General features: G+C 40.7%; 1 protein-coding gene across 2 annotated transcripts; it reads left to right on the plus strand.

Moving 5' to 3' along the window:
• The first annotated feature begins 2838 nt into the window (after positions 1-2838).
• Positions 2839-17342, plus strand: diras1a (DIRAS family, GTP-binding RAS-like 1a). Of its 2 annotated transcripts, none has more exons than XM_006791916.3 (4): positions 2839-3079; positions 10387-10571; positions 11037-11207; positions 12484-17342. In XM_006791916.3, exons 2-4 carry the CDS (start codon positions 10434-10436, stop codon positions 12772-12774), a joined length of 600 nt encoding a protein of 199 aa, XP_006791979.1. In that variant the 5' UTR covers positions 2839-3079; positions 10387-10433; the 3' UTR covers positions 12775-17342. The 2 variants fall into 2 exon arrangements, with proteins under 2 accessions (XP_006791979.1, XP_006791980.1); XM_006791917.3 differs by lacking the exon at positions 2839-3079 and adding an exon at positions 3144-3426.
• The last annotated feature ends 7618 nt before the right edge of the window (positions 17343-24960 follow it).

Genomic DNA, 24960 nt, shown 5'->3' on the forward strand with positions numbered 1-24960 from the left:
ATTCTGTTTCTTTAAATTAGAATTAATTAGTCTGTTGTGTTTAGTTCACTTTACAGTCAGGAACTGAATCTCTGCCACTTCCTCCTGCATCCTTGTCCTTCTTGTTCAGAGAAATGTTCACATTGGCTTTGATTGTAGACATTATTTAATAAATCCTTTTATCAGTTTACATGTGTAATTGTAAAGAGCTGATTTTCTTTAGAAACATTGCTAAGACTATAGTATCTCTGTCTAAACACAAAACCTAAATTTAGCTGCATTCAGGAAATCTCTGATCAAACTGGGAAAAACCTCAAATGCATCAAACCAGTTTATCAAGAAAAACATTTCCGATTATGAACAACAACAGTCAAAAAACTGATGAATATTGAAATTCACCTGGCCAAGTTTAGAATAATTATTTAACTGTTATACAGGATGTTTGACAGCCTAATGACCTTTGACTCATTACCATCACATAAACGTTAGCTTTGCGGTGCTTCATCTTCCCGCTAGAGGGAGATAAGTGACCGTGTTTCTATTTTACTTTACCCGGGTCTTTCCAACACATCCAGCATTTTTAAAAAAAAAATCCATCCTTTCATCCGCAAAAAAAGGAAAAGAAAAGAAAAGCAGAAGGCTAAGACCACACATTTTCTTTTAGCAGTCATTATCAGTAAAAAGCGATTTTAGCATTTTAAAAGGCAACACAGTAGCTTCCCCTGGATGCAATATAAATCAGCTGACTCTGATTTACAAACTGATTGATACTGCACACTCATCCACTCATCCACCACTTATACATATGCAACTTATCTGGATTTCCCCACCCCAACCCTCCAGCTCTCCTGGCAAACACTGAGGGATTCCCAGCAAGCTGAGAGTTTTCCCCAGCGTCTCCTCCCAGGGAGAGATGCCTGAAACACCTCACCTAGGAGATGCCCAGATGTCTACTGGGCTCCTTGCAAACCACCAAGCCCCTCACCCCATCTCTAATGGTGAGCGCAGACGCAACCCATTTAAAAAAAGGTGCACATATACTTAAATTAATGATTAAATAATAATATATATTCTTTGACAATAAATGATAGATGAATAATCAGCTGGCTCTCCAATGCTTTATCATCTCATTTATGGATGATCAGGAGGTACAGGTGGGGGGGGGGGGGGGGGGGGGGGGGGGGTTGCATCAGCATGTGATTGTGAGTAAGTTAGAAACTAATAAATGTGGCTTATAGTACAAAGTGCTTTGAGTGCTCAGTTACAACAGAGAAAGGCTATCAGGAGCACCGGTCCCTTTACTCCAGCTCCACCATCTTGGACTGCAGCTGCAGTCTTTTGTTCTCTGCAGCCTTGTAGCAGCAGCAGTTCTCCACCTGCTGGAGGGTCTTATTAGTCAGATCTGGAGCAGATCAGCAGCTGCAGTTCAAGACACTGGAGTTTGTAAAAGAGGCTTGAGACACATGAGTGATCTTTAGAAATGCCACAACAGTTTATTCTGCAGTCAGGAAAACACAAGACGAGGAGGCCCGGAGCCAAGCTGGTTACTAAAACTTTGAGAAGAAAACTGAAACTTTAGGAAATCAGTCACATTGTTGACTCAGGTAGATAATAAAATTAAAGTAAGTCACAAAATATAATATTGCTCTGCACAAATATAGTCTATTTGTGGGAACAGTGGACTTGTTAGTCACCAATAAAAGCTTTGTTACACTTCCTGATGGTCCTTTAAGAGTCTAAGTGGGACCATAACTTACAGAGCATCATCATGCTGTGTTCAGTAAGACTTCAAACTAACTAAGAGCATGACGTCATCAGGAGAGCGCTTCCAGCCTCTTCACTTTTCCATGACGCTAAACTTAGATTGTAGCCTGTGATAATTTCAAACACTTACACATAATCATATCACTGTAAACACCAAGATGCAGTCACCAAACCTGCAGGCAACACATGCTTCATCTGTTATACCAACAGCTCTTTGTCCTCATGCACCACGTGACAATAATCAATGCGATATCGATCACTCACTACTGAAGCCTCAGTGTAACATTACGTAACATTACATTAGTCTGATTTTCATCTATTGTTTCCTTTTGATGAAAGAAGGATCGAGATAATTGTTTTGAAGTGAAACCAAAACACAAAATGTTTTTGGTACATTTGATCGAACGATCAGGAGTCACACAACCCTAAACATCTGATCACTAACAGGTCCACAGGTTATATTACAGCAGCCTGAACAGCCAATACTGCGCATTTCTAATGTAACCTGATATGATTCAAGCGTGATTTTTACTTCTACTGTATTCTATTTATTCTGCTCATTTTTTCCTGTCGATGACGTGTCTGACTGACGCTAAAGGAGGTGAAGGTGAAGAAAAATGTATTTTTACTTTAGAGGAGGAGGATGAAAAGAAGACTTCCGGTTATTCTCAACCTTCAACCTAAAAGCGCTTAATGCTTTGAAAATAGAAAAAAACACATTGAAAGTTATTTATTCACAGAAAGTTTTATAATCTTATTTATTATCGGTGATGTGTACGGGTGAGTGTAACGGGGGGAGTGCGGGGATTAAAAAAGCTAAAAATCTTCAAATTTGGGCGAGGAGCCTTAATTTATTTACTTTCTCTTTTTTCACAGCATCATCTAAAATCTGACGAATGTGCCTTAAAAGGGTCACACAGCCAACTACTGAAGGTAACTATTTAAATCTTTAGCATGTTTTAGTGCTGCCCATTTATCCTTGAGAATACAGATTTGGTGTAGCGGATTTAAATAATATTGTATGCAGTCTGTAACTTCAGTAAGATCATCCGCAAGAGCCCTTTATTCTGAAAATCCATTCGAACGGAAGTCTTGTCCTGCCAGCGGAGTCGCGGAAGGAGGTGATGGAGGAGGGAGGAGAAGGAGGAGGAGGAAGAGGAGGTCTGGTGTGCGCTGAGCAGCAGCAGCAGGTCTGATGATGGTGATGATGATGGTGATGATGATGGTGTGAGTCAGACAGCCGAGGGTTCAGGCTGCTCACAGCCGCTCCGGAGTAGACAAACCCCGCAAACACACACACACACAGGGAACGACGGAGAGGATCCGCGGAGATAAGGTGAGTCCGCAGGCATCACACCCACACCCGCCGCTGCGCTCACACTCACACCGGAAAACAAACAAACGCACCGTCAGCCGGGGAGGATGTCGGGCAGCAGCCGAGGAGCAGAGCTCCACGGCCGGCCTGATTTCACCTCCCGGCTCGGTGCTGATTTGACTCCAACAATCTGTGCGCGCGCGCATAGGTGTGCACGTTCATATAATGGTTATGGACGCGCGTGCCCGACTACGCGCACGCCCGAGGAGCAGTCTTTTACTATTGAGTGCAGTCAACTGATTAACATGATGTGAGGAGGTAATGACACCGAGGAGCTGCAGCTGATTGAGACGAGAACAAAGCTGCAGGTCAGTGTGTGTGTGTGTGTGTGTGTGTGTGTGTGTGTGTGTGTGTCGTGACAGTGTTTTATAGTCGTGAAATGCCATCACGAGCACAAAAATAGTACCGTAAAAGCTGCTGTAGTGAAGATGCTTTTTGAGTTTTAACTTAAAGTCACACGGGGACCGAGATGTGGAGCAAGTCTCAGAAACAGATCAGCAGCCTCATGATGCTCAGTGATGGGAGTCATCATTGATAAATGGTATTTGATAGTCAAGTATACTTTAGTTAGCCGCCTTTATAGTTAAGAAATAGTGAACTGCATTTAGTAGTGATCAGTATTTAGATAATAACTGGTTTGGAGAACACATCATCCAGATTTGGTTGATACTCAGAGTGCATATGTAGGCAGGGAGCAGGCAGTAAGTACAGTAGCTTGTTTTAGTGTCTTAACAGCTAATGAAATAATCAATACTGTTTACCAATGATTGATGTAACCTTTTTGTGTCATTAGTTTGTGCAAGAAAAATGATTTTGTGAACTATATGTTGCATGATGTGTGATGTCATAGCTAACACGAGAAGTCAACAGTTACACTGAGATGATATTTACAACATTTTTATTACATGTTAGTTAAACGATCACCAAACTCAGTGAGTCCCAGAATGAGTTGCTGCTCTTTAGTCGAAGCCGCTGCTGTCTTAGGGATAAACTCAAGTTTTCCTTTAGTGTCGGCGCTGTGACGCACATGTGACGTCATTAGCCATTTCCGGGTCAGGTGCTTCTTCAAGTTCCCAAAAGCAAACAGAGGCAGAGGCGCCTCTGAGAGTTAGAAAAGGTCCAAAGTCTGACATAAAATGGTCAGTGTGGCTGTTCTTAAAGGTGTTCAAGTGTCCACGGAAAAGGATTTATGAGGTTCAGTGGAGTTTAGATAACTATCTGGTGTCTGGATGACACCTTACTAAATACTACATCTACGCTATAACTTTGGATGTAAGCACAGACAGGAAGAAGAAGTGAACAGCGTGCACATCTGGTGGCTTACAGGGTTAAACCAGTCACATATAGAACCATTGCCAAACGAATGCAAACACATTAACACAGGTAAGATAAGCGTTCGGTTCTTCTCATCATTCCTGGAGAGAGGAATGCCATCATATGGCATGGAAAACTTTAACCAGAAGAACATTTGGGATGAGCCCATCCACAACTGGAGGTTAGTTATGACTATGTTGCTGCATGGTTTGGATATTCGCAGTTTGCAGTTTGGCAGGAGTCACAAAGATACACTTCAGACCTCATTGCTCGCGCTTCTCATTCGCTTTGAATGAGCTGACGTCAGGTGTTTCTGCTCCATGTGGCTGTCAGCCAATGACAGGCTCACCTGTGCAGTTGAAGAAGCTGATTTTCAGTCTGTCGTTTGCAAACATTTACAGCAACTAGCTGGGAAAATGCTAACTGTTGATCACAGCTTGGCTAACGTGCTTTGTGATAATTAGTTACTCTTGCTGTGATGATTGTGGCGGCATAGACCACATTAAACATGAGGAACACCAAACATTAAAGCAAAGCAGAGGAAATCTTAGTTGGCCTGAGACTGATTCTTCTCTGAAGTGTTCGATTGTTTGGCGTTCAAGATGCTGCGTGCTGCCATTAACAGTGCATATAAAAAGTAAGTGAAGTGTCAGCGCTGTGTGCCTGAGATGAATGCATGAGTATCCATCTCAATATAAAAGGACAAATGAAGCCAACACAGATGTGCAGATGTGTTCTTCTTAATGGCCACCAGTGGGCGATGGTTGTGGTCCATGGCAAAAACACACCGACTGTATTGTTTGAAACTTTTGGCTTTATTTATTCAATATGATGTATCTTACTCTTTCTTTTTACTCTTATTTATCCTCATATTTAAAAGCCAAAAACAAATTAAAATTAAAAAATAAGTAAGTGGAAATGCAGCGAGGAGCCTCCTTAAGAAATGAGCCAGCTGAGGTGGCTCTGATCCGTCTTGTGTGCCTGCTCAGAGACCTCGGGGACAGACCCAGGATACGCTGAAGTGATTATGCCCTGTGGCTGACTTGGGATTGCCTCAGTATCTCCCTGGAAGACGTGGAGGAGATGGCAGAGGGAGGAAGATCTCTACTTAGACTGCTGCGACCTCCAGCTGGATAAAGAATAGAAAATGGATCGATTAAAGGCTGGAAACAGAAAAGAAGCAAACTGACATCTGAGACGCAGGAGCATTTGGATGCTTTTAGAGGAGAATGTGTGTTTTTTAAAATCCAATTCTTGATTAAATCCTAAAATTTTGATCTGGCAAGCAGACAGGCACAAGTATTTAGTGACACAAGTAGAAGGAAATAGTACAGCACTGAAATATGAGTTATTTGCATTTTTGTACTCCTCAGTCTGCTGCAAGCTTCCTGTTGGACCGGTATTCTTGTTCACGCCTCAAAATCACATTTTATCTCAAAAGCTTTCAGTTTACGATTCATTCAGATGTTATTCTCCACAAACATCTCAGAGAGTTAACAGCAACTCCAACTCATCTCCAGGAAGAAGTGGCTGTTAGCATTTCTGAATCACATTCAGCTCTTTGCTGCAGGATATTAAACACTGAGATTTTCAACAGAGTGTGAATGATGTGAGGAGTTCAGCTGGAGGTGTGAAACTGCAGCAACCTCCGTGTAAGTGTGAGTACTTGGATTTCTCATGTTGTGGGGACATGTAAGAGTTCACGCAGTCACATTGTGGCGACGCTTCTCTTTTTAGAGAAAAAATAACGTTTCTATAACGCCAGTTGTTACATTTTAGAATGAAGACTTCACGGTTCTGTTAACTCTTCAGGAAGTGACTGAGTGTTACTGCGATAAAATGCGTGTGTGAACTTTGTGCTATTTTTTCAGGTCACACCTTCTTATTTTAGACAAGAGGGAAATTACACAACGTGTTAAAAATTTCATGTTTCGGGTTCGTTGTAATCCTTCATTAAATCCCGTGAAGTTTCATTTAAGTCACCAAAGCTATAGAAGAAACAGACAAAAACTATTAATAGATTGTCTTATATTAACACACAGTAAGGCACAAAGTGGAAAGGTTTGAATGTGGTAAGAAAAAATGGAAAAGCAATAAGAAAGGACCCACAGCTTCCTCCCACAGTCAGACATGGTTGTTCAGTTAACCCATGATTCTAAACCTGCTGTAGGTGTGGATGTGAGTGTGAACAGCCCTGTGACGAACTGGCGAGCTGTCCTAGGTGTATCCTGTCTCTTGCCAGGCCCCCACCCACCCGATCCTGAATTGGATAAGAAAAATGGATGGATTTAAGAATGGGGAAAAATAAACAAATACAGAAAAAAGAAATAAAAAGGACACAATGTGTCAGAAGAATCTTAACATATACATTTAATCTCATTCTAAACAGTCAGGAGGTGAGAAACCAAACTTGGCACAGAGTCTGCACACGCCCCCTGTAGGTTCTCATCTATATCAGTTATTATGCTGCTATCATGTCGTATAGCAACCAACTAGCAATAGGCTAAAATGGACTGTTTTTAGCATTTACACACCTATAATAGCTAAAAAAAAAGAATGCTATCATTTTAATTTCACAACACTAACATTCATATAACTGCAATATCTAAATAATACATGATATATTATAATATTGTCATGTTGCCTAGCAACCGTCTAGCAACAGGCTTGAATTCATGAAAGGTGAGAGCCTAGCAGCCAACAGCATGAACAGGCTAAACAATACTGCTAACAATACTACAAAAAATAGCATTAATACTATTCTAAAATGTTGATATAATGTTAATATTAATCACTTCATTAAAATTTCTGTAAAAAGTTAAAGTTACTGGGTCAGGTTGTGGTTTAGGTAAGCGGTCTCCAACCTTTTTTGCGCCACGGACCGGTTTATGCCCGACAACATTTTCACAGACCGGCCTTTAAGGTGTCGCGGATAAATACAACAAAATAAAACTAGTACTGGTACTGAAAAAAATAAGATTTATTCATAACACACGTGAAAAGACCCAGGAAAACCAAGTTAACGATAAAAACGATAACAAAATAACGCTGAAAACCGATAAAAACCCTGAAAACTATACATTTCACACCTGAGCCTCAACTCTCGCGGCCCGGTACCAAACGACTCACGGTCCGAGGCCCGGGGGTTGGGGACCGCTGGTTTAGGTTAAAATTCACCCCTTCAAACCAGTAACTCAGCTTGTTTAAAATGTATGGAGTGAAACTCACAGACCGATGTCACACTGTGTTCACATTGTGCATGACTGAGTGATGCAAGTGGCTTTGATAAAACTGCATTTTTTACACGGCCTGATACAAACTCAACTCTAGCTCGACACAACAAAAAGACGGAGGCTCCACCTTGAGTCTTTTTTCAACTGTTACATTTTGAAAGTTAAATATTTATTGAGTTAAATTCTTAAAGAGGCAGGCCACTAAAGCAGCAAAGTAAGATTTCAGAAATCCTGAGGCATCTGTAGAAACTTCCTATCTGGATGATATGCTGGCTGGATATAAGCTCCTCAGTGCACCCGAGGGCATCCTGATCCGATCCCTCAACCACCTCAGCGACTTCCTTTTTAGTGGCTCTAGGCTGAGCAAAATAACAGTTAGGAGCATGAAGTGGCCAAGTCCCAGTCTAAACTTAGCTCAAGGGCAGTTCAATGAAAATCTCTATCATTTTGAGTAAAGAGTGTTTTTTTCCTCATACCTTAGAGGGTTACCTCAGCAGCTGGAGCTTGGAGAGAGAAAGACTTTTTCTGCTGGAGAACAATGGCCGTAGACTGAAAGAGCTGACTTTCATCAGTACATGCTGTCATTTGTGTTCATCTGCAAAAACGGACGCACCTCAACTTCGCCCTGAGATCCTCCATGACTATGATAAAACAGGATGACGGGTTATGAACGAGGCTGTGGATAGAGTTTTGTGTTCATTGTGTGTTGGCCCATCAGAGGGCGTAATCCACCAAATAACTTGACTTTTGCCTGTTACAGAAGATTTTTCAGTCCAATCGATTGGTGAGCTGAGCAGAGTGGAACGATTGTTTTAAGCACAACTTATATGATAAAACTCATTTTTATCGTTGTTGCTTCGTCTCCATTTAAAGCAGGCCTGCACTGCCAGCAATGACAGTAATAATTAGAATAATGAAATTCATATCCTGCTCTCACATTGGTCTGTTTTTTTTAGATTCTGTGTCTGCAGCTCTGATGCTGCTGCTTTAGTTGGAGGTGTTTTCCCTGCTGCCTGCCTCCACGCAGGAAGTGACATCAAGTGATGTGGGCAGGCAGGTTACCTTGACAACAGCCCTGCTGGTGCCGATGACATGTTTGCTCTCCTCTTTCAGTCCCGTCACCACGGCGACTGGAAACACTCTCTCTCTCTTTATCACACACACACACACACACACACACACACACACACACACACACACACACACAGTACATTGAGATGCTGCCATGGTTATATCCAGAAGCACAATGGAAGCTATCGTGAGGCAGGTGTATGTGTGATGCTCGTCATGCTGATGGATTAACGAGGTGGTGATTGGCTGGTGGTCTGAATCTGTGGCAGAGATAAGGAGGTGGTGACGTTGGTGAGGAGGAGGAGCTCCCTTTAGAATCGCTGTTGTCTTTCCTTCTCTGGGGTTTGTTTTCAGCTCTCCTCTTTAACGACATGGAAAAGTGTCATTTGTGCGCGTTAGTCATTCTGAAGGGGGGGAGGGAGGCTCACAGCCTGGAATCCTTAAATTACTTAAATTTGCCTGTATGTATTTGTACTGTTTCAAGTAATTAAACCAATAATGAAAGTAAGTACTTTCATTATTTAAAGAAAAACCAAAAAGAAAAATGCTACATTATTCAGTCATTTCAATGATTTTTCAATAATTTAAAGTCCGGTCATTGTACCTGATCATTTTTGTTTTTTCTTTGTGAACTTGCGTAACAGTTACCTTTGAATTACTTAAACATAAAAAGGGACCTAACTTAAGGGATGACAACTTAGCAAAGGACCAGTTTTAATGGTCTTTTTAGGCACTTGGTTATTACCAGCATGTCACAAAAACACATCATTTGAAATTCTTCAGTTAGAAAGGAATACAATAGAGTAGAATAGGCCTTTATTGTCACTGCATATATACAACGAAAGTGTTGAATCTCTAAATGCAAAAGGTAACACAATTAGATGTAAGACAGTCGTTTTGCACCAGCAGAGTGATTCTGAGGGCTTTTAGCTAAAACTTGCCATATTTTGGCATTTTTTGTCAGTCTTGCGTTGCGAACAAAAATAGTTGAAAATTGAACAAAATTGGCCTAAAAAACTATCTACATCTGATGAACAGCATCCGAAAGTCCTGTCCTTAAGAAATAGCAAAAAAAAAGCAGCTAAGAGCTGACACAGGACATGACAGACGCATCTGACCCTCGATCCATCGACTGTTCGCCAAAGATTCATCAGAAATGGTCTCTGTGGAAGTCTGGCTGTCAACGAGACATCGTTAAAGAGGCGAAACAGGAAGAAAAGGCCGAGGTACCAAATTACACAAGACTGGACTGAAAACAAGTTGTATAGAGTGATGAATCTAAATTTAATTCATTGGCCATCAAATAACTGTCGACAGGCACGCGTAAAACTCGGCGTGGGTGAGCTGTAAGGTGTAAAGCTTTAACAAAACTGAATAAAGTGTTCTTATAAAGGTGAGATGAGCTACACGAGGCGCAAGCAAAGCTGGGCTTTTTACTATCTTGTACCTTAGGTGGACCTGGAAGGTGCTCTGCTACCTTCATGGACACCTAGGAAAACAGAGTAGTTGTCCACACTTCACTTTTAACCCCACACCTCAAATGAATGCAATGTTTAAGGTGTATAATGTGCAGGACATCGTTTTGACCCTTTCTTTTTGATCCAGCCGTATTAAATAATCCAGCTTATGTTCTTGTCCTGTCTTCTTTAGCTTACAGATCGTAGAGCCAGAGAAGCAGGTGAACTGTAGTTCCCAGAATGCCAGAGCAGAGTAATGACTACCGGGTGGTGGTGTTCGGTGCCGGCGGGGTGGGGAAGAGCTCGCTGGTGCTTCGGTTCGTGAAAGGCACCTTCAGAGACACCTACATCCCCACAGTCGAGGACACCTACAGACAGGTGGGGCTCTTGAGCATCTTCACGCATAATCAGAAAGTTTGGCTGTAAAAGTTTCTAATACCATGAATGAAATGTGCAAACATTTAAGGTTTCTGCAGTTAATAACACAGAGTGAGTAAATGAGCCCCAACCAGGCCAAAGCTTTGCCAAACATCACCCACATTGTTTAGTGTTTAGTGCACCAGATCTTGACCAAAATTGGCTCAAGTTTGATGTAGAATATTTTTGCTGTATTTGGCTTAGAACCACTTTATGAATTATCATAAGGCCATCAGCACTGATTCATTGCTATCTGGGGCATCTCAGATAAGAAGTAGAAAAAGCTGGTTGGCTGAAGCAGTTAAAAAGAAACTTGCGTCTGGATAATGTTTCCTCCCAAACTGCAGTAACAGAAATGTGTAAACGAAACCCTCCTATCAAATCTGCTGTCACTGTTAATACCCGACATCACTGTCATCCCTGCAGGTGATCAGCTGTGATAAGAGCGTCTGCACGCTGGAGATTACTGACACAACAGGAAGTCACCAGTTTCCCGCCATGCAGCGTCTGTCTATCTCCAGAGGCCATGCCTTCATCCTAGTGTACTCCATCACCAGCCGCCAGTCACTGGAGGAGCTCAAACCCATCTATCAACAGGTCACACTCTGCACATTAAACTCACAAGAATCTTTCAGAAACTTTGGTTTTCCAACGCCATTGTTATCACAGATGTTGAAGCACACACCAAACACACAACTCCACAGATGATACCGTCAGTCTGGTGGTGCAGAAACAAAGTGAAAAATGCCTCAGTGGTATGCAGTTCACTGCAGAAGTCATGCTCAGGACCAGTGTTGGTCAAGTTACTTGAAAAAAGTAATCAGTAACTAATTACTGATTACTTCCCCAAAAAAGTAGTCCCGTTACTTTACTGATTACTTATTTTCAAAAGTAATTAATTACTTAGTTACTTAGTTACTTTTTAAAAACACGATTTACAACCTGAATAGGTGATAAAGTGATAGATCTTTCAGCCCAATTCTACTTTTTCTGCATAATCATCATACAAAATGTAATCAATGGAAAAGTCTCTTTTTAAAACTTGTTTTATTCGTTTTAATCTTTTAACTTTATGCATCAAGCAAACATTTAATTATCTGCAACATTCTCTGACTGGAAGAATATAGTTTAACATTTAAACCTATTTTCTGCACATTCCAGCACATAAAATAAAATATTTTTTGTGTTTACACTCAGTCTTTCAAATAGATGCAAGTAAAACACAGCAGAAAATAAATAAAGTCAAAGACTAGCGGTCCTGTTGCTCTATTTTCACCTGTAAAGCAGGAGTGGGGTAGGCGGAGGTTTACCCTGGTGCAGGTGTGCAGCGGTCAGTGGAAGAATCCGCGAGTTTCTCTGTGAGTTTCCCATTACGTCGTAGCTACTCGGTGCTTGTTTGGAAGTTTAGGGGTTTTTTCGCTGTAAAAAGAAGTTTTCTTCCCACGCACAACGGACACTAATGTTTTTGTCACTTTTTATGGAATCAAACTCAAAGTAAGGTCAGTACTTCCACGCTTTAAACGCTGCAAGCTCATACTCTCTCTGCACTCGATATATGATCCATTGTTGATCTGCACACAGCTGTTGTCACGAACGTCGCACTCGCTTACGTCACTGTCATGAGACATTCTCGCAAAAAAATCACGGTTCCTACGGGAAAGTAACGTAATCTAATTACCGTTTTTTCAATAGTAATCCCTTACTTTACTCGTTACTTTACTTTACTTTACTATTACTAAAGTAATCGGATTACAGTAACGCGTTACTGTAAGTACAAGTAACGCGTTACTGCCCATCTCTGCTCAGGACTGACAGCTTCATCTTGGATGACCTAATGTTTAGTCCTAACTGATGTTATCTCATGCCCATTTAGGTTTTGGCCATTAAAGGCAGCGTGGAATCCATTCCCATCATGCTTGTGGGCAACAAAAGTGATGAAACGGCTCAGCGTGAGGTGGAGATGAAGGAAGGTGAGGCTCAGGCGGCCGCCTGGAAGTGTGCCTTCGTGGAGACGTCGGCCAAGACGAACACCAACGTCAAGGAACTGTTCCAGGAGTTGCTGGCCCTGGAGAAGAAGCGGGACATGAGCCTGAGCATCGACGGGAAACGGTCGGGAAAACAGAAACGAGCTGACAAGCTGAAGGGAAAGTGCAGTGTCATGTAGAGCAGCTGGCAGCTGCAGAGGACTCACTGCAAAGGACTCACAGACTTTAGAGTCTGTCTGAATGCTAGAGCCCAAATGAACAAAATGACTAATAACTTAAAATGGAATCTGGAATATTTGAATATTTATATCAAGACCTCGGGCTCCTACTACACCTGACATGGATTGTGTATATGGTCTAAACTATTTATAAAGAAAACAAACAAAAAGACTTTTTACACACTCAACTAACTCCTGCCACTATTAACAATTACATGAAAGAGTAAGGAGTACTTCACTAATGTCACTGTAAATGTCGAGCCAAAAATCAGATTATGGTTAAGCTCGAGTTGTTCCAGCAGTTCCTACAGGACCAACTGGTCCTGATAGCTTTATTTTAAAGATGAGCTTATTTTCAGCTCATTATGTTTCTGGGACTTGACAAAATTAGACTTGCATGATTCTTAGTTCACAGAAACTCCTTCCTTATTGTATACTGGCCCTTTATAGAGCCCCTCAGTTCTGTCTAAAACCAGCTCTCTCATCCATGGTTTGTAAAGGCCCCTTTCTCTCCGAGTCCTTTGTGTGAATTGGCCCACTGTTGGAAGCCTGCCGAGGGGCAGCATGCAATGCTTGTGTGCAGATGACTGTGTAAACAAAAAGAAAACAGTTAAAACCCAAACACACAGACAACAACCTAGAGTGGACTTAAAGGACTATAGCCTTCATAGGGTCACCTGTGCAGCCAGGTGAGCTATAGTGGTACCCTGGATATCAATTAATTTAACATGACCTCCTACAACACAAGACGGTACATCTAAAGGAGTTTATCCCAATAAATACATGTTCAAATGTTTATGTAACGAAGTAAGAAAAAGCAGAGTAGATCCTGTGTAAGATTTTATTCTTCGGCATGCTGCTTAAAATAGTGGAAATAAAACCAGCGCAGCAGGCTTCACACTTAAGCTAAGTTTAAGTACACAACCAGAAAGCACTAGTTTTTAAAATCTAACAGTTATTAACTATTTACCATTAGCTCACAAGACTGATGAAACTCTTTTGGCCTGCTTTCACTTGCCCCCCGTTGACATTTTAGCAACATGCAATGATGAGCAAGAAACCCAGGAAGTGGATGGAACATGTTAGCATGCTAAATCTGATGTTGCAGAATATGAACTCAGTGATACTACATTTACTTTAGTCATCTGTATGACATGCTCAACACTAGCATTTGGGGCTGCCAGGTTTGCTAAAACATGCTAGCATGCTAATATATTAGGCACTTAGCTTCCCAAAAAGAACATTTGTGGCTGCTTGCTGCCCCCTAGTGGCAGAGGGGAGCATGGTTTACGTTTTTGAAATCCTGTGGCACTCTTCATTGGCTGCCTCAGGACTATTCATCACATATATACCAGACATTTATTCTCCATCCTGCAGATAGGGCAGAAAAATCATTAAATAATCCTTTATCTAAGAAGATCAACTGCTTTCCTATTGTGATTCCCTCCTTGGTGGTCGTGGCTGTTTTTTATCCTGGAGCTCAGCTTCCTGCTGTCATTAGATCTTCAACATGCAAGCTAACAGTGTTTAGCCTCTGAACTCTCAGCTGACGGACTGCAGTGGAAACAGCAGATTTCACCTTAACTCAGCAGGAAACTACAAAACGGCTTCAGTGATTTTCCAACTGGCCTTTTGCACTGTTTTCATTTTCATCAAACACACTGAAAACAAAACATTGTTAGCATTAGCAGGGAGGTGCAGGGAAGCATGCAGCTACTGGACAAGCGATTTAAAGGAACAGTCCAAAAATATCTGGAAGCACCTTTTGTAGTGGCTCATCTCTGCGTGTCCAATACAGAGATGGAGCCAGGACGTGTTTAGTCTAGCTTAGCACAAGAACTGGAAACTTCCAGCAAACCTAAGATAATGAACTGTGCTGTCTTATGCTTATGCAATGCTAACTCACTATCTGTTAGTGTTGATAGTTTCTAGATGCTTTTGATTAATTAATTCCAAAACTACTTTTGTGGTTCTTAAAAGATCAGTTATTTTCACACACCAGGGTCAGGACAGAGAGGCAAACAGGTCCACTCTGCTAGTTTCTAGCTCTATATTTTTTATTGTGAGCCTCAGTTTCACAGTTCACAGTGATCGTTATTGATCACAGGCCTTGGTGCCATTCCTCAGTTAATCGTCTCAAATAAGCTGTTTTAGCTCCTTCCCCTTCAATGTAGCTTTCCTCTGATTGGCTGCCCCTGACTTTGGATGCTTTTAAATAATTAAGATACGTTACTATTAACATGAAAAGGAAACAGTCATTTCTCTACCAAGGACAGGGTTACATCTTTTACTATCTTACAGTGCAGGGTTTTCCCAGGTCTTTTTAGACAGTACTCACAGCCACTGATCAGTGGTCATGACAGTTTACACATTAATAAAAAGCTCAGGTTAGTCAGTAATGCTAATGCTGGTCATTATTCAAATAGGAAACCTGCAGTCGGCTTAGACTGAGAAAGTCACTTGGCTGAGTGGCAAACTGAAAAAGTATTGGGTGACATCCACATCTGCAGGAAAGGCTTCTTGTGATATTTTCTCAGTACAGTTCTCCATTCTGAGAGAGTAAGACCATAAGACTCAAATATTATTTTCAATGTGGCAGAAAGTGTGAAACAGTTGTCTGTGCATCTCTGAGTGCATCAAACAGGAGCTTCGCATAAATATGTGCACGCAGCTGCACGTAGCTGCACTGCCTGAGCGTGATGCGTCTCTGCCGTCATTTCGCTTCGGGGTCTGACTGTGAGATCTGACTCACTCCTATATATAATATCCAACGTTTGTGCTGCCTTTTGATATTCCCATGAAAGTAATGTCACATCTAAGGAACAAGAAGTCCTGTTCCAAAGCTCAGAATCTGTTTTACAAAATTTACCAGCGTGTTAAAGCTAAAATATCACAGTAACTAATTCTTCTTTTAAGCTGACTTCATGTTAACTGACTGTCCTGAAAAAGAATCAAACTAAGCAAACATTTTATTTAAAATAACCAGAAACATGTGAGACGTGTCTCGATCAGCCATGTCACTGGACCTGTTAGAGTACCAAACTGCAAAATTTGCACGTCACACCCTTTTGCCACTCAGATTTTCACATTTTCACCTTAGTTTCTTGCTGGTACTCAAGGTGCTTTTTACATTATTTTATGGTTCAGAATCCAACACACAGATGCAGGAGACAGAACCACAGGTCGTCTGAGTAAATCCTGAACCACCGTAAACAACATTATTTCTGAGTGTGTCGTAGAGGAGCTTTGTGTAAGCAGTGAGAGCTTTAAGAGTTCGATTCAGGAGATGTGACTGAAACAGTATCACTGGTACTACTATACTGACAGCCCTTTTAGCAAATGTATATAAAAAACCTGATGGGTTCAGACTTCTTCCACATGGTTTATAATTTTACACTAACATCATTCAGAAAGCATGTGTAGTTTACTAGTTTAACCCCCATCGTGGGATTTTGAGTGAACGCTTTTATTATTATAAAAATACTGTTAATTTAAGAATGAATATTTGAAGTTTGATACATGTATCCACCTGTGATGCTGCATGATTGTAACATAGTTCCAATATTGATTTTAGAACTATACTTTGGAACTATTATGGTTACTTGTAACAAACATTTTAGGATGAAAACTTAAAACCACACGTTAAACGTATCCAAGTAGCCTTTCTAATAATTACAGTTTTTGCCCCATAACAAATCCTCCTGTTTAAAAGTCACATCTCTCTCTGAACATTATGGCAGTCATACTGGAGCATCATTGCAATGACCAGCAGTGACCAGTACAACATCTCTTTGTACATATTTGTGCTGTTCGTGCTACTTTTAAACAAACACAATCCAGGCTGACGTAGTGAAAGCAGGTGTAGCTGTGTACAAATGAAACTACAGCAGGACGTTAGAGACACAGCTCGGTGGAGCTATGCTAATTCCTTTCATGTATTTCTGTGTTCATACTGGTTCCCAAACAGTGCGGATTGTTAACACTGAGCAGGGAAGGGACCATGAAAACGCTAGTGTTGGACTGATTTGATGGGAATCCTCGTTTCCCCGCTTTGCTGATCCACAGTGGGAGCTAAACTGGGATTTTCCATACCTTGTGCTAAGCTAGCCTTTATATTTAATACTCTTAAAGACCTCAGATATGTATTTTCTCATCACACCAACAGGATTTGTAAATGTTGGGCTGTTCCTTTACCTGGCAGGAAAGCTGGCCGTGCTTCGGCGTTGTACATCCAAAATGCCTTTCCTTCCATTTTACTTGACAATTTATAATCTGAAAATAAGTGAGCTTAAAAACTTTACGAAGCACAAACACTAGAACACGTTAGACGAGCTCATGTTATGTACACGTCAGCTTTGTATTTAATTTCACTGTATAAAGCTTTTCATCATGCTGTGTTCTTGAACTGTCACCATGCCTGTTAGCTGTGTTCAGCTTTAGCAATATCAGAAACGGCTGCACTTTGTACGTGGGCAGTAGAAATAACTCTCAGCAGTTTATTGATGCCAATAAATTCTTTTATCAGCAAATTCACGATCTTATCATTCCACTACTGCATGTACATGTTCAAGTTAACTGACTTAACCTGAACACAAGATGCTTTCATTTGTATTTTCTCAACATGAATGACACTCACAAACTATGAATTAATAAAAACGATATATATTGCACTCCAAAGAATCCTGAATACAGATTATTAGTCCCTCCCCCTGCTCCCACAGAGCCAATAAAAGAGCTGAAACAGAAAACATCTGATACAAATTTGATCTGAATCTGATTGTTATCATAGTGAAGGTATAGATACGTGTATATACTAAAACAGCTGTATTGATCTACTTTACTGACCTGGGCTTAAGCTCCACTTTATGGAGCCATACTTTATAATCCTGCAGCATTGTTCTGTTAATGTGCTACCTACAAAATAGCGCTTAAAGTCACAACATGGAAATACAAATGCCATATGATGGCGTGGCTGTAGCTCAGGTGGTAGAGCAGGTCAACTACCTAAAGGTTGGTAGTTCGATCCTAGTCTGCTCGAGTCTGCATGCCAAATATCCTCGGGCAAGATACGAACCCCAGGCTGGTCTCCAATGCATCCATCGGAGTGTGAATGTGTATGAATGGTAGTTAGATAGCATCGTCTTGATGCATTCTCAATCATCCAGGAAAATAAATCTCCAAAAGTTGATTCTGTTCATCTGGACGCAGCGTTTTCTGGGAGAAACGTTTCGTCATCATCAGGTGACGTCTTCAGTCTCAGCTGACTGCAGGTTTCAATCTTATAAACAGGACATTTGCATAATGACTGAAACCAGCCCACTGAAGGAACAATGGGCTGGGAGGTCAGTTCCTTAATCTTAATTATGCAAATTCTAATGACCATTGATCAACAACCACTGATCAATGTCCATGAGTCCCATTCACAGAGAGTTGGGGAATGGCTGCAATCACAGCATGTAAGATGGTGACAGATGGCCCCCTCCTCGATTCAGAGATGGTCTTTCCCTTTTCACGTAAATGGCCTCCTTGACTCCGCCCTCAAACCAGCGTTCCTCCCTGTCCAGGATGTTACATCCTCATCCTTTAGTGTCCACTGGCCTGTAGGTGTGAACAGACTGCAGAGTCCTGGCCTGACGAGGTAGCTCTTCTGTGTTGTGCCGTCCACTTCGCCAGAGGTTGTTTGGTTTCTCCGATGTATAAATCCTGGCTCCTCCTGCACTTAACAGCGTACACTATGTTACTCTGTTTGTGTCGGGGGACCCGATCCTTGGGGTGGACCAATTTCTGGCGCAGCGTGTTTTGGGGTTTAAAAGCCACAGAGACGCGGTGTTTTGAAAAAATGCGTCTCAACTGTTCCGATACTCCTGACACGTACGGGATCACTACAGGTTTTCGCTTGGGCAGCGGTTGTCCTTCTCTCCTGGATCAGCTGGAGCTTTCTTTAGGTGCCTTTCCAGCTTTGACAAAAGTCCAGCTGGGATAACCACATTTACTCAGGGCCTTTTTGATTGGTAGTTTGATAGCACTAAAAACTTGTGCTTGGGTGAATGAATGAGTTGTGTAAAGCGCTTTGAGTGCTCAGAGTACAAAAGTGCTATATGAGAACCAGTCCATATGTTTAGTTTCTTGCCAACAATGTGAGCATTAGTTATATTTTCTTACCTATGCTATATCTCAAACTGCATCCATCAGTAAAACTGAGTCAGTGGTTTGTACACTTGCATGAATTTTAAAGAGTGTTGTGCAGTTTTTGGAAATAAACTATAAAGAAAATATTTTTTCTGCAGTAAAGACAACAACACAACAGTAGCCCGTACATGTAACGTCAGTACCTTAGAAAAAAAGAATAAAGGGAAAAAAGCTATCACTGGCATCAGCGCCAATGATGGCCTAACGATTGAAGACTGATTAGAAACTAGTTGCTGATTGGTTATGATCACTGAGAAGTGTGAAAAGTGTCGAAATACTTAAAACAGTCACATTTAACTGTTTACTTCCGGTCTTCGTGCCTTTCAAGGACCCAGTCTAAGCAGACCAGGTAGGCCAAGTCCTGTGAAGGATGGATTTTGACCCACACAGCAACACGGGGACATCATGCTTGTATTTAAGTTGTGTAAACTGAAAAATATTCAAGGCTTCAGGGACTCTTCTTGTTGTTTCTCTTCTCTCTATGCAAACACCAGTTGTTTAGCAACAGTGAAGCTTTTACCCCAACAAAATAATTTGCTGCCATCTGGTGGTCGGCATCTATATATATTATCTATCTATCTATCTCCAGATATTTGATAAAGAGCGCTGTCAAGGACTGTGATAAACAAGTTCATCTATATTTGCGTTGACTTGCATAAACTGACTCTGCCATGAACGAATGAATGAAAACATTTTGGACTGTTTGTACTTGGATGCCTCCTTGTAAGACATCCTCTACCATCACATTGTAAACAGTAGTCCAGAGGCGTACCTGAATTTGTGTTCACACATAATATCACCATATTTATTCAGTAAACGCTTAAAAGCTAAGTAGTGCTGTATACCTGCGTCCATCTCCAGATTGCCTTAAAGCAAGTGCAGATGTGCGTTGGGATTAACTAATGAATGACATTTAAATTGGCCACTTTATCAGTGCACATCAAAGGGTCTCACTGACAGCACAGAGATAAATCAGATGTCTTACTCGTGAGGAGCAAACTAGACCTAATTTAACAGCAGGAATCTGCCAGTTGAAAAGGGTCAACTTTCTTTATACCGTGACTTTATGTGCTACAGCTTGAGACCCATTGAATCTGGGTTATCTTCTGTGTAACCGGAACTCCAGAGAGTGGGAATGTCAGATTATATTAGAGACCTTCGTCCTCCGTAACTCCATTGAATAAACTATTATTATGTACTTTTTGTCCAGAAGCTGCTGTGCGAGCAGTTGACTCAGAGAGCATTTGTTTGTCAGCACACACAGTCCGGTACAAGATATGTGGGTTTGTGTGAGTAACTGGTCATTTGTTTGTGCAAACTGCTTGGTGAATTTCCCCTGCAGCCACACAACACAGTCTAGTTTGTACCTGAATTTTGTCTTTTTATTTTTTTTAATCTAAATAAATAAAGTAGTAAAGTCTGCTTTACTACTATTTACCTGTTTTAACCTGTATCCCTCTGAAATGCACTTCAAGACAATCAAATTAAGAATAAACAGTCTCTGTAACAGCACGGTGGCACAGTGGTCACTGTTACCGCACAGCAAGAAGGTCCTGAGTTTGATTCCATCATCAGGCCGGTTCTTTCTGTGTGGAGTTTGCATGAATCGCGCACTAACTGTAATGCAGTCAATTCTTGTTGCACTGTTTTGTGGATCACAAGGCTTAAAACTACTTATAAACACACACACACAGTAACTCCACCACAGTGCCTATTTCGGGTCACTTTTGCCGGTCCAAGCCCGGATAAAGGAGCAGGGTTGGAATTGTGACGTTAAAAAACAATAATTGCTAAAAGAAATTTAATTTGTAGTTCTAAATAAATTCTAACTGCATTTAAGACGTGCTTTGCTCACTTTATGTCTCTTCCACGATGTTATTTCTCTCTTCAACAAGGTAGGTTACAATTACATTAGCATGACCAATTATGCAGAGTTGGCAGCACTGACCTGAGAAGTATAAGCGGAAGCGAGAAGCATTTATTCACCTCTTCAAATTTTTATTATAGGCCATCTATAAATAAAAATGTATTTGCTTTATTTTAGTTTTGTGATATGAGTTCTTTTTACACAATGCTTTAATTTCTCTTATTGATTTATTATTACATGTTAGTGTCTGTTTTGTTTCTGTTTCTTTTGTCTTGGTTACATAACAGTCATGGCTAAGCTAACATAGCTAAGCTAAGTCATGGCTAAGCTAACATAGCTAAGCTAAGTCATGGCTAAGCTACGCTGTGGTTTAAAAGTAAAAAGCACAACATCTGATGGGGCAGCCAAGGCACTGCCTGTGTTAAAAGTACACAGTGAGCTTTTCTTCACCAAACATTCTCATCTTTTAAACCTGACAACACTGAATATAAATTAAAATCATAAAATGACAAAAACACAAGGGACCCATCTTACGGTGTGAAAACTGTGTGATTCCTGTTTTTTAGTTCATATCCACCCTTCCTGCTTCCTTCTCTGACTGTAGACTGAATGTGCTTGTTATATTTATTCACCTAAGTTTCTGTGAGAAAGTTTGTTTTTCACCTTACAAAGTTCTACTTGAAAATAAAGTAATTAAGTCAGTCGTTCTAAACTCAGTTCATATCTGTCAGTTTATTAACTGCATCATAAAAATGTCAGCACGTGGTCATGAACTATGAATTAACTTCTTTCACAGGTAATGTTAGTCTATTGGAACTTTTCAAGTGTGTTTTTAAACATGTTTGTCCAAGGAAAGGTCAGCAGCCTCTAAGTCAGCTAACATGTCACCAGTTTGTCCTTTGATGTTATTATGAAATAAAGTCTCATTTGTAGCAACAGTCTCTAGAATGATACCTGCAACTTTTGTGCAAGGTGTCACTGCTGTTATCTTGCTTTTTTGTACCTCATTCTTATAGAGACACAAGAAATCAAAATGCAAGCATACGTAACAGATAGGAAGACGAGTTGGGAAAAAGTGATGTGGAAACTGAAGCTACCTTCATTACACAAAGGCTTTGATAAAAACTTTAAAGAACAGTAAAATGGCAGGAATGACATGGTGTAATCAGGTGGATTAAATGCATAAATAAAGATTCCAGAGTTTGATGTGACTCATGTTTCCTCTGTTTGTGTTTGATCTGCTGTCCTGAACTCAAACAACGGAGAACACCAGCCTCAAACTCTGAGTCACCTGCAGAACAGGTACAGATGTTCTGGCCTCTGGATTTTCATGTCAGTTTGTGGAAACTCTTAATGTGGTTGAGCAAGTTTTACACAAGATGCTGCTGCAGGTTTAAAAAAAATAAGCTTTACTCCAGCGCTCCTAAACGTCAGCAGCTCAAATACAGGATTCAGTTTGTGTTGCAAGAATTCAACAACAACACAATGAAATTGAAAAAAAGGAAGAAGAAATCTAGCACGACCAAGCTGAAACATTTAAAGCTTCATTCATCTTTGTTTTGGGGTTATTTTAAATCTTTACATTTTTAGAACATCCACCTAATACTAAAAAGAACATTTTTTGCTAATTTGTTTCAGTTGGGGTGATATTCAAATGAAATGCATATTCAAAAATGTGCTCTTTACATTAGCTGTATTTGTAATGCCATGGTTCTGATCACTTTGATCAGTATTTTCAGGTTCTTGTGTTTTGGTATTATTCTGTGTTATTATTTATGTTCTGATTCTCTAGTTGTGCTGTTTTGATTATTATTATTATGTTTCAGTTTAATTCTGGTTAAGAGTTTAGTTCTTAGGTTTTGTTCTTGTCCCCTCGTGTTCAGTGTCACGTCTGTGCCTGTCGTGTTTCCTGTTTTACTTTGAAACACTGACATGAGCAGTGTTGGTCAAGTTACTTGAAAAAAGTAATCAGTAACTAATTACTGATTACTTCCCCCAAAAAGTAATCCCGTTACTTTACTGATTACTTATTTTCAAAAGTAATTAATTACTTAGTTACTTTTTAAATACACGATTTACAACCTGAATAGGTGATAAAGTGATAGATCTTTCAGCCCAATTCTACTTTTTCTGCATAATCATCATACAAAATGTAATCAAATGGAAAAGTCTCTTTTTAAAACTTGTTTTATTAGTTTTAATCTTTTAACTTTATGCATCAAGCAAACATTTAATTATCTGCAACATTCTCTGACTGGAAGAAATTTGTTTAACATTTAAACCTATTTTCTGCACATTCCAGCACATAAAATAAAATATTTTGTGTGTTAACACTCAGTTTTTCAAATAGATGCAAGTAAAACACAGCAGAAAATAAATAAAGTCAAAGACTAGCGGTCCTGTTGCTCTATTTTCACCTGTAAAGCAGGAGTGGGGTAGGCGGAGGGTTACCCTGGTGCAGGTGTGCAGCGGTCAGTGGAAGAATCCGCGAGTTTCTCTGTGAGTTTCCCATTACGTCGTAGCTACTCGGTGCTTGTTTGGAAGTTTAGGGGTTTTTCGCTGTAAAAAGAAGTTTTCTTCCCACGCACAACGGACACTAATGTTTTTGTCACTTTTTATGGAATCAAACTCAAAGTAAGGTCAGTACTTCCACGCTTTAAACGCTGCACGCTCATACTCTCTCTGCACTCGATATATGATCCATTGTTGATCTGCACACAGCTGTTGTCACGAACGTCGCACTCGCTTACGTCACTGTCATGAGACATTCTCGCAAAAAAATCACGGTTTTAGTAACGCAGTAACGCAGCGTTCCTACGGGAAAGTAACGGTAATCTAATTACCGTTTTTTCAATAGTAATCCCTTACTTTACTTGAAAAAAGTAATCAGATTACAGTAACGCGCCCATCTCTGGACATGAGACACTCCTGTCAGTTTTGCTTCCCTTGTCTCGTTAAGTCTGATTTTTCCCAGCTGTGTTTCCCTCCTGTCTCCCATTCCCTGATTACTCCGGTGTGTATTTAAGCCGTGTGTTACATTGTATCCTCTTCATGCTGTGTGTTTGTCTCGTGCTCCTGTTAGTTTCCTAGTGTTTCGTTTGAGGTTTTGGTTTGTTTGTGTGTTTCTTGTCCTCGAGCGTTTAACAATAAAAGCTGTGTTTTGACTTTAAGTCCCATCTTTGAGAATCCTGCATTTGGGTCCAATCCTGCCTGCTGCACATCACAACATGACATTTAAGCTTCCTGAATTTCAATAAATTTGATGTTTCTTCAGGATTTTAGGCTCAGTTCTTGGTTTCCACCAGTTCTGTAAGCATCATTTTCACCATCTCAGCTCTGGTTTTATGTCCATTCAACCCGTTTCACTCCCAAAGTGTAACATTTTATGCTACGTGACAAATCTTCGGTATGTTAAGCTTTCGGCCACCCAACACATCCTGTATTAGGAGTTTGGAAAAATTAGGAAACATGAGAACAGCCGGGAGCATCAATCTATTGGATTCACAACCCGACGCGCATCATAGGACCGCGGAAGGTCACCTTTCGCATTCCCGAGGAACGCCTCGGGACGTGACAAATCGTCGGTCTATTACACGGTCGGAGTGAGAACAACCTCGTCCATTGGAGCTGGTATTTCATGGTTATTATTTATCACCTCTGCAGCAGCCCTGCACTGTATTCTGCTAGTATTGTGCTTCCCACTCAGTACACATACAAGATGTGTAAGAGAAAGTTTTCAAAGAATCCACCGTGCTGGCTCTGGAGCAGACAACCAAAGAAAAGTGTCTCCAATCATCTGTGATGACGCTGCGTAGTATTTTATCCACTTTGTGCTATTTCCAGCTATTTATCTGGAAACAGCTGGAAACACTGAGCCTGAATGTCTTCAGGTTTTCAGTGTCTCCACAGTCTCGCCTTTACTATTTTAATTTTAGTAACGCTCCCAAACCCAAACTGGGAAAATCTGCAGTATTCTCGGCTTTAACAGGCTTTTCCATGGTGATGGTGACAATGTTTCTAGATGTTGTATGCGATTAACGCTGCTGGTGGTCACAGATGAGTCACGATGTGCCCCGTAAACCTGAGTCTGG

This window comes from Neolamprologus brichardi, chromosome 15, assembly GCF_056152115.1.
Source record: "Neolamprologus brichardi isolate AB-2024 chromosome 15, ASM5615211v1, whole genome shotgun sequence".
Taxonomy (NCBI): Eukaryota; Metazoa; Chordata; class Actinopteri; order Cichliformes; family Cichlidae; genus Neolamprologus; species Neolamprologus brichardi.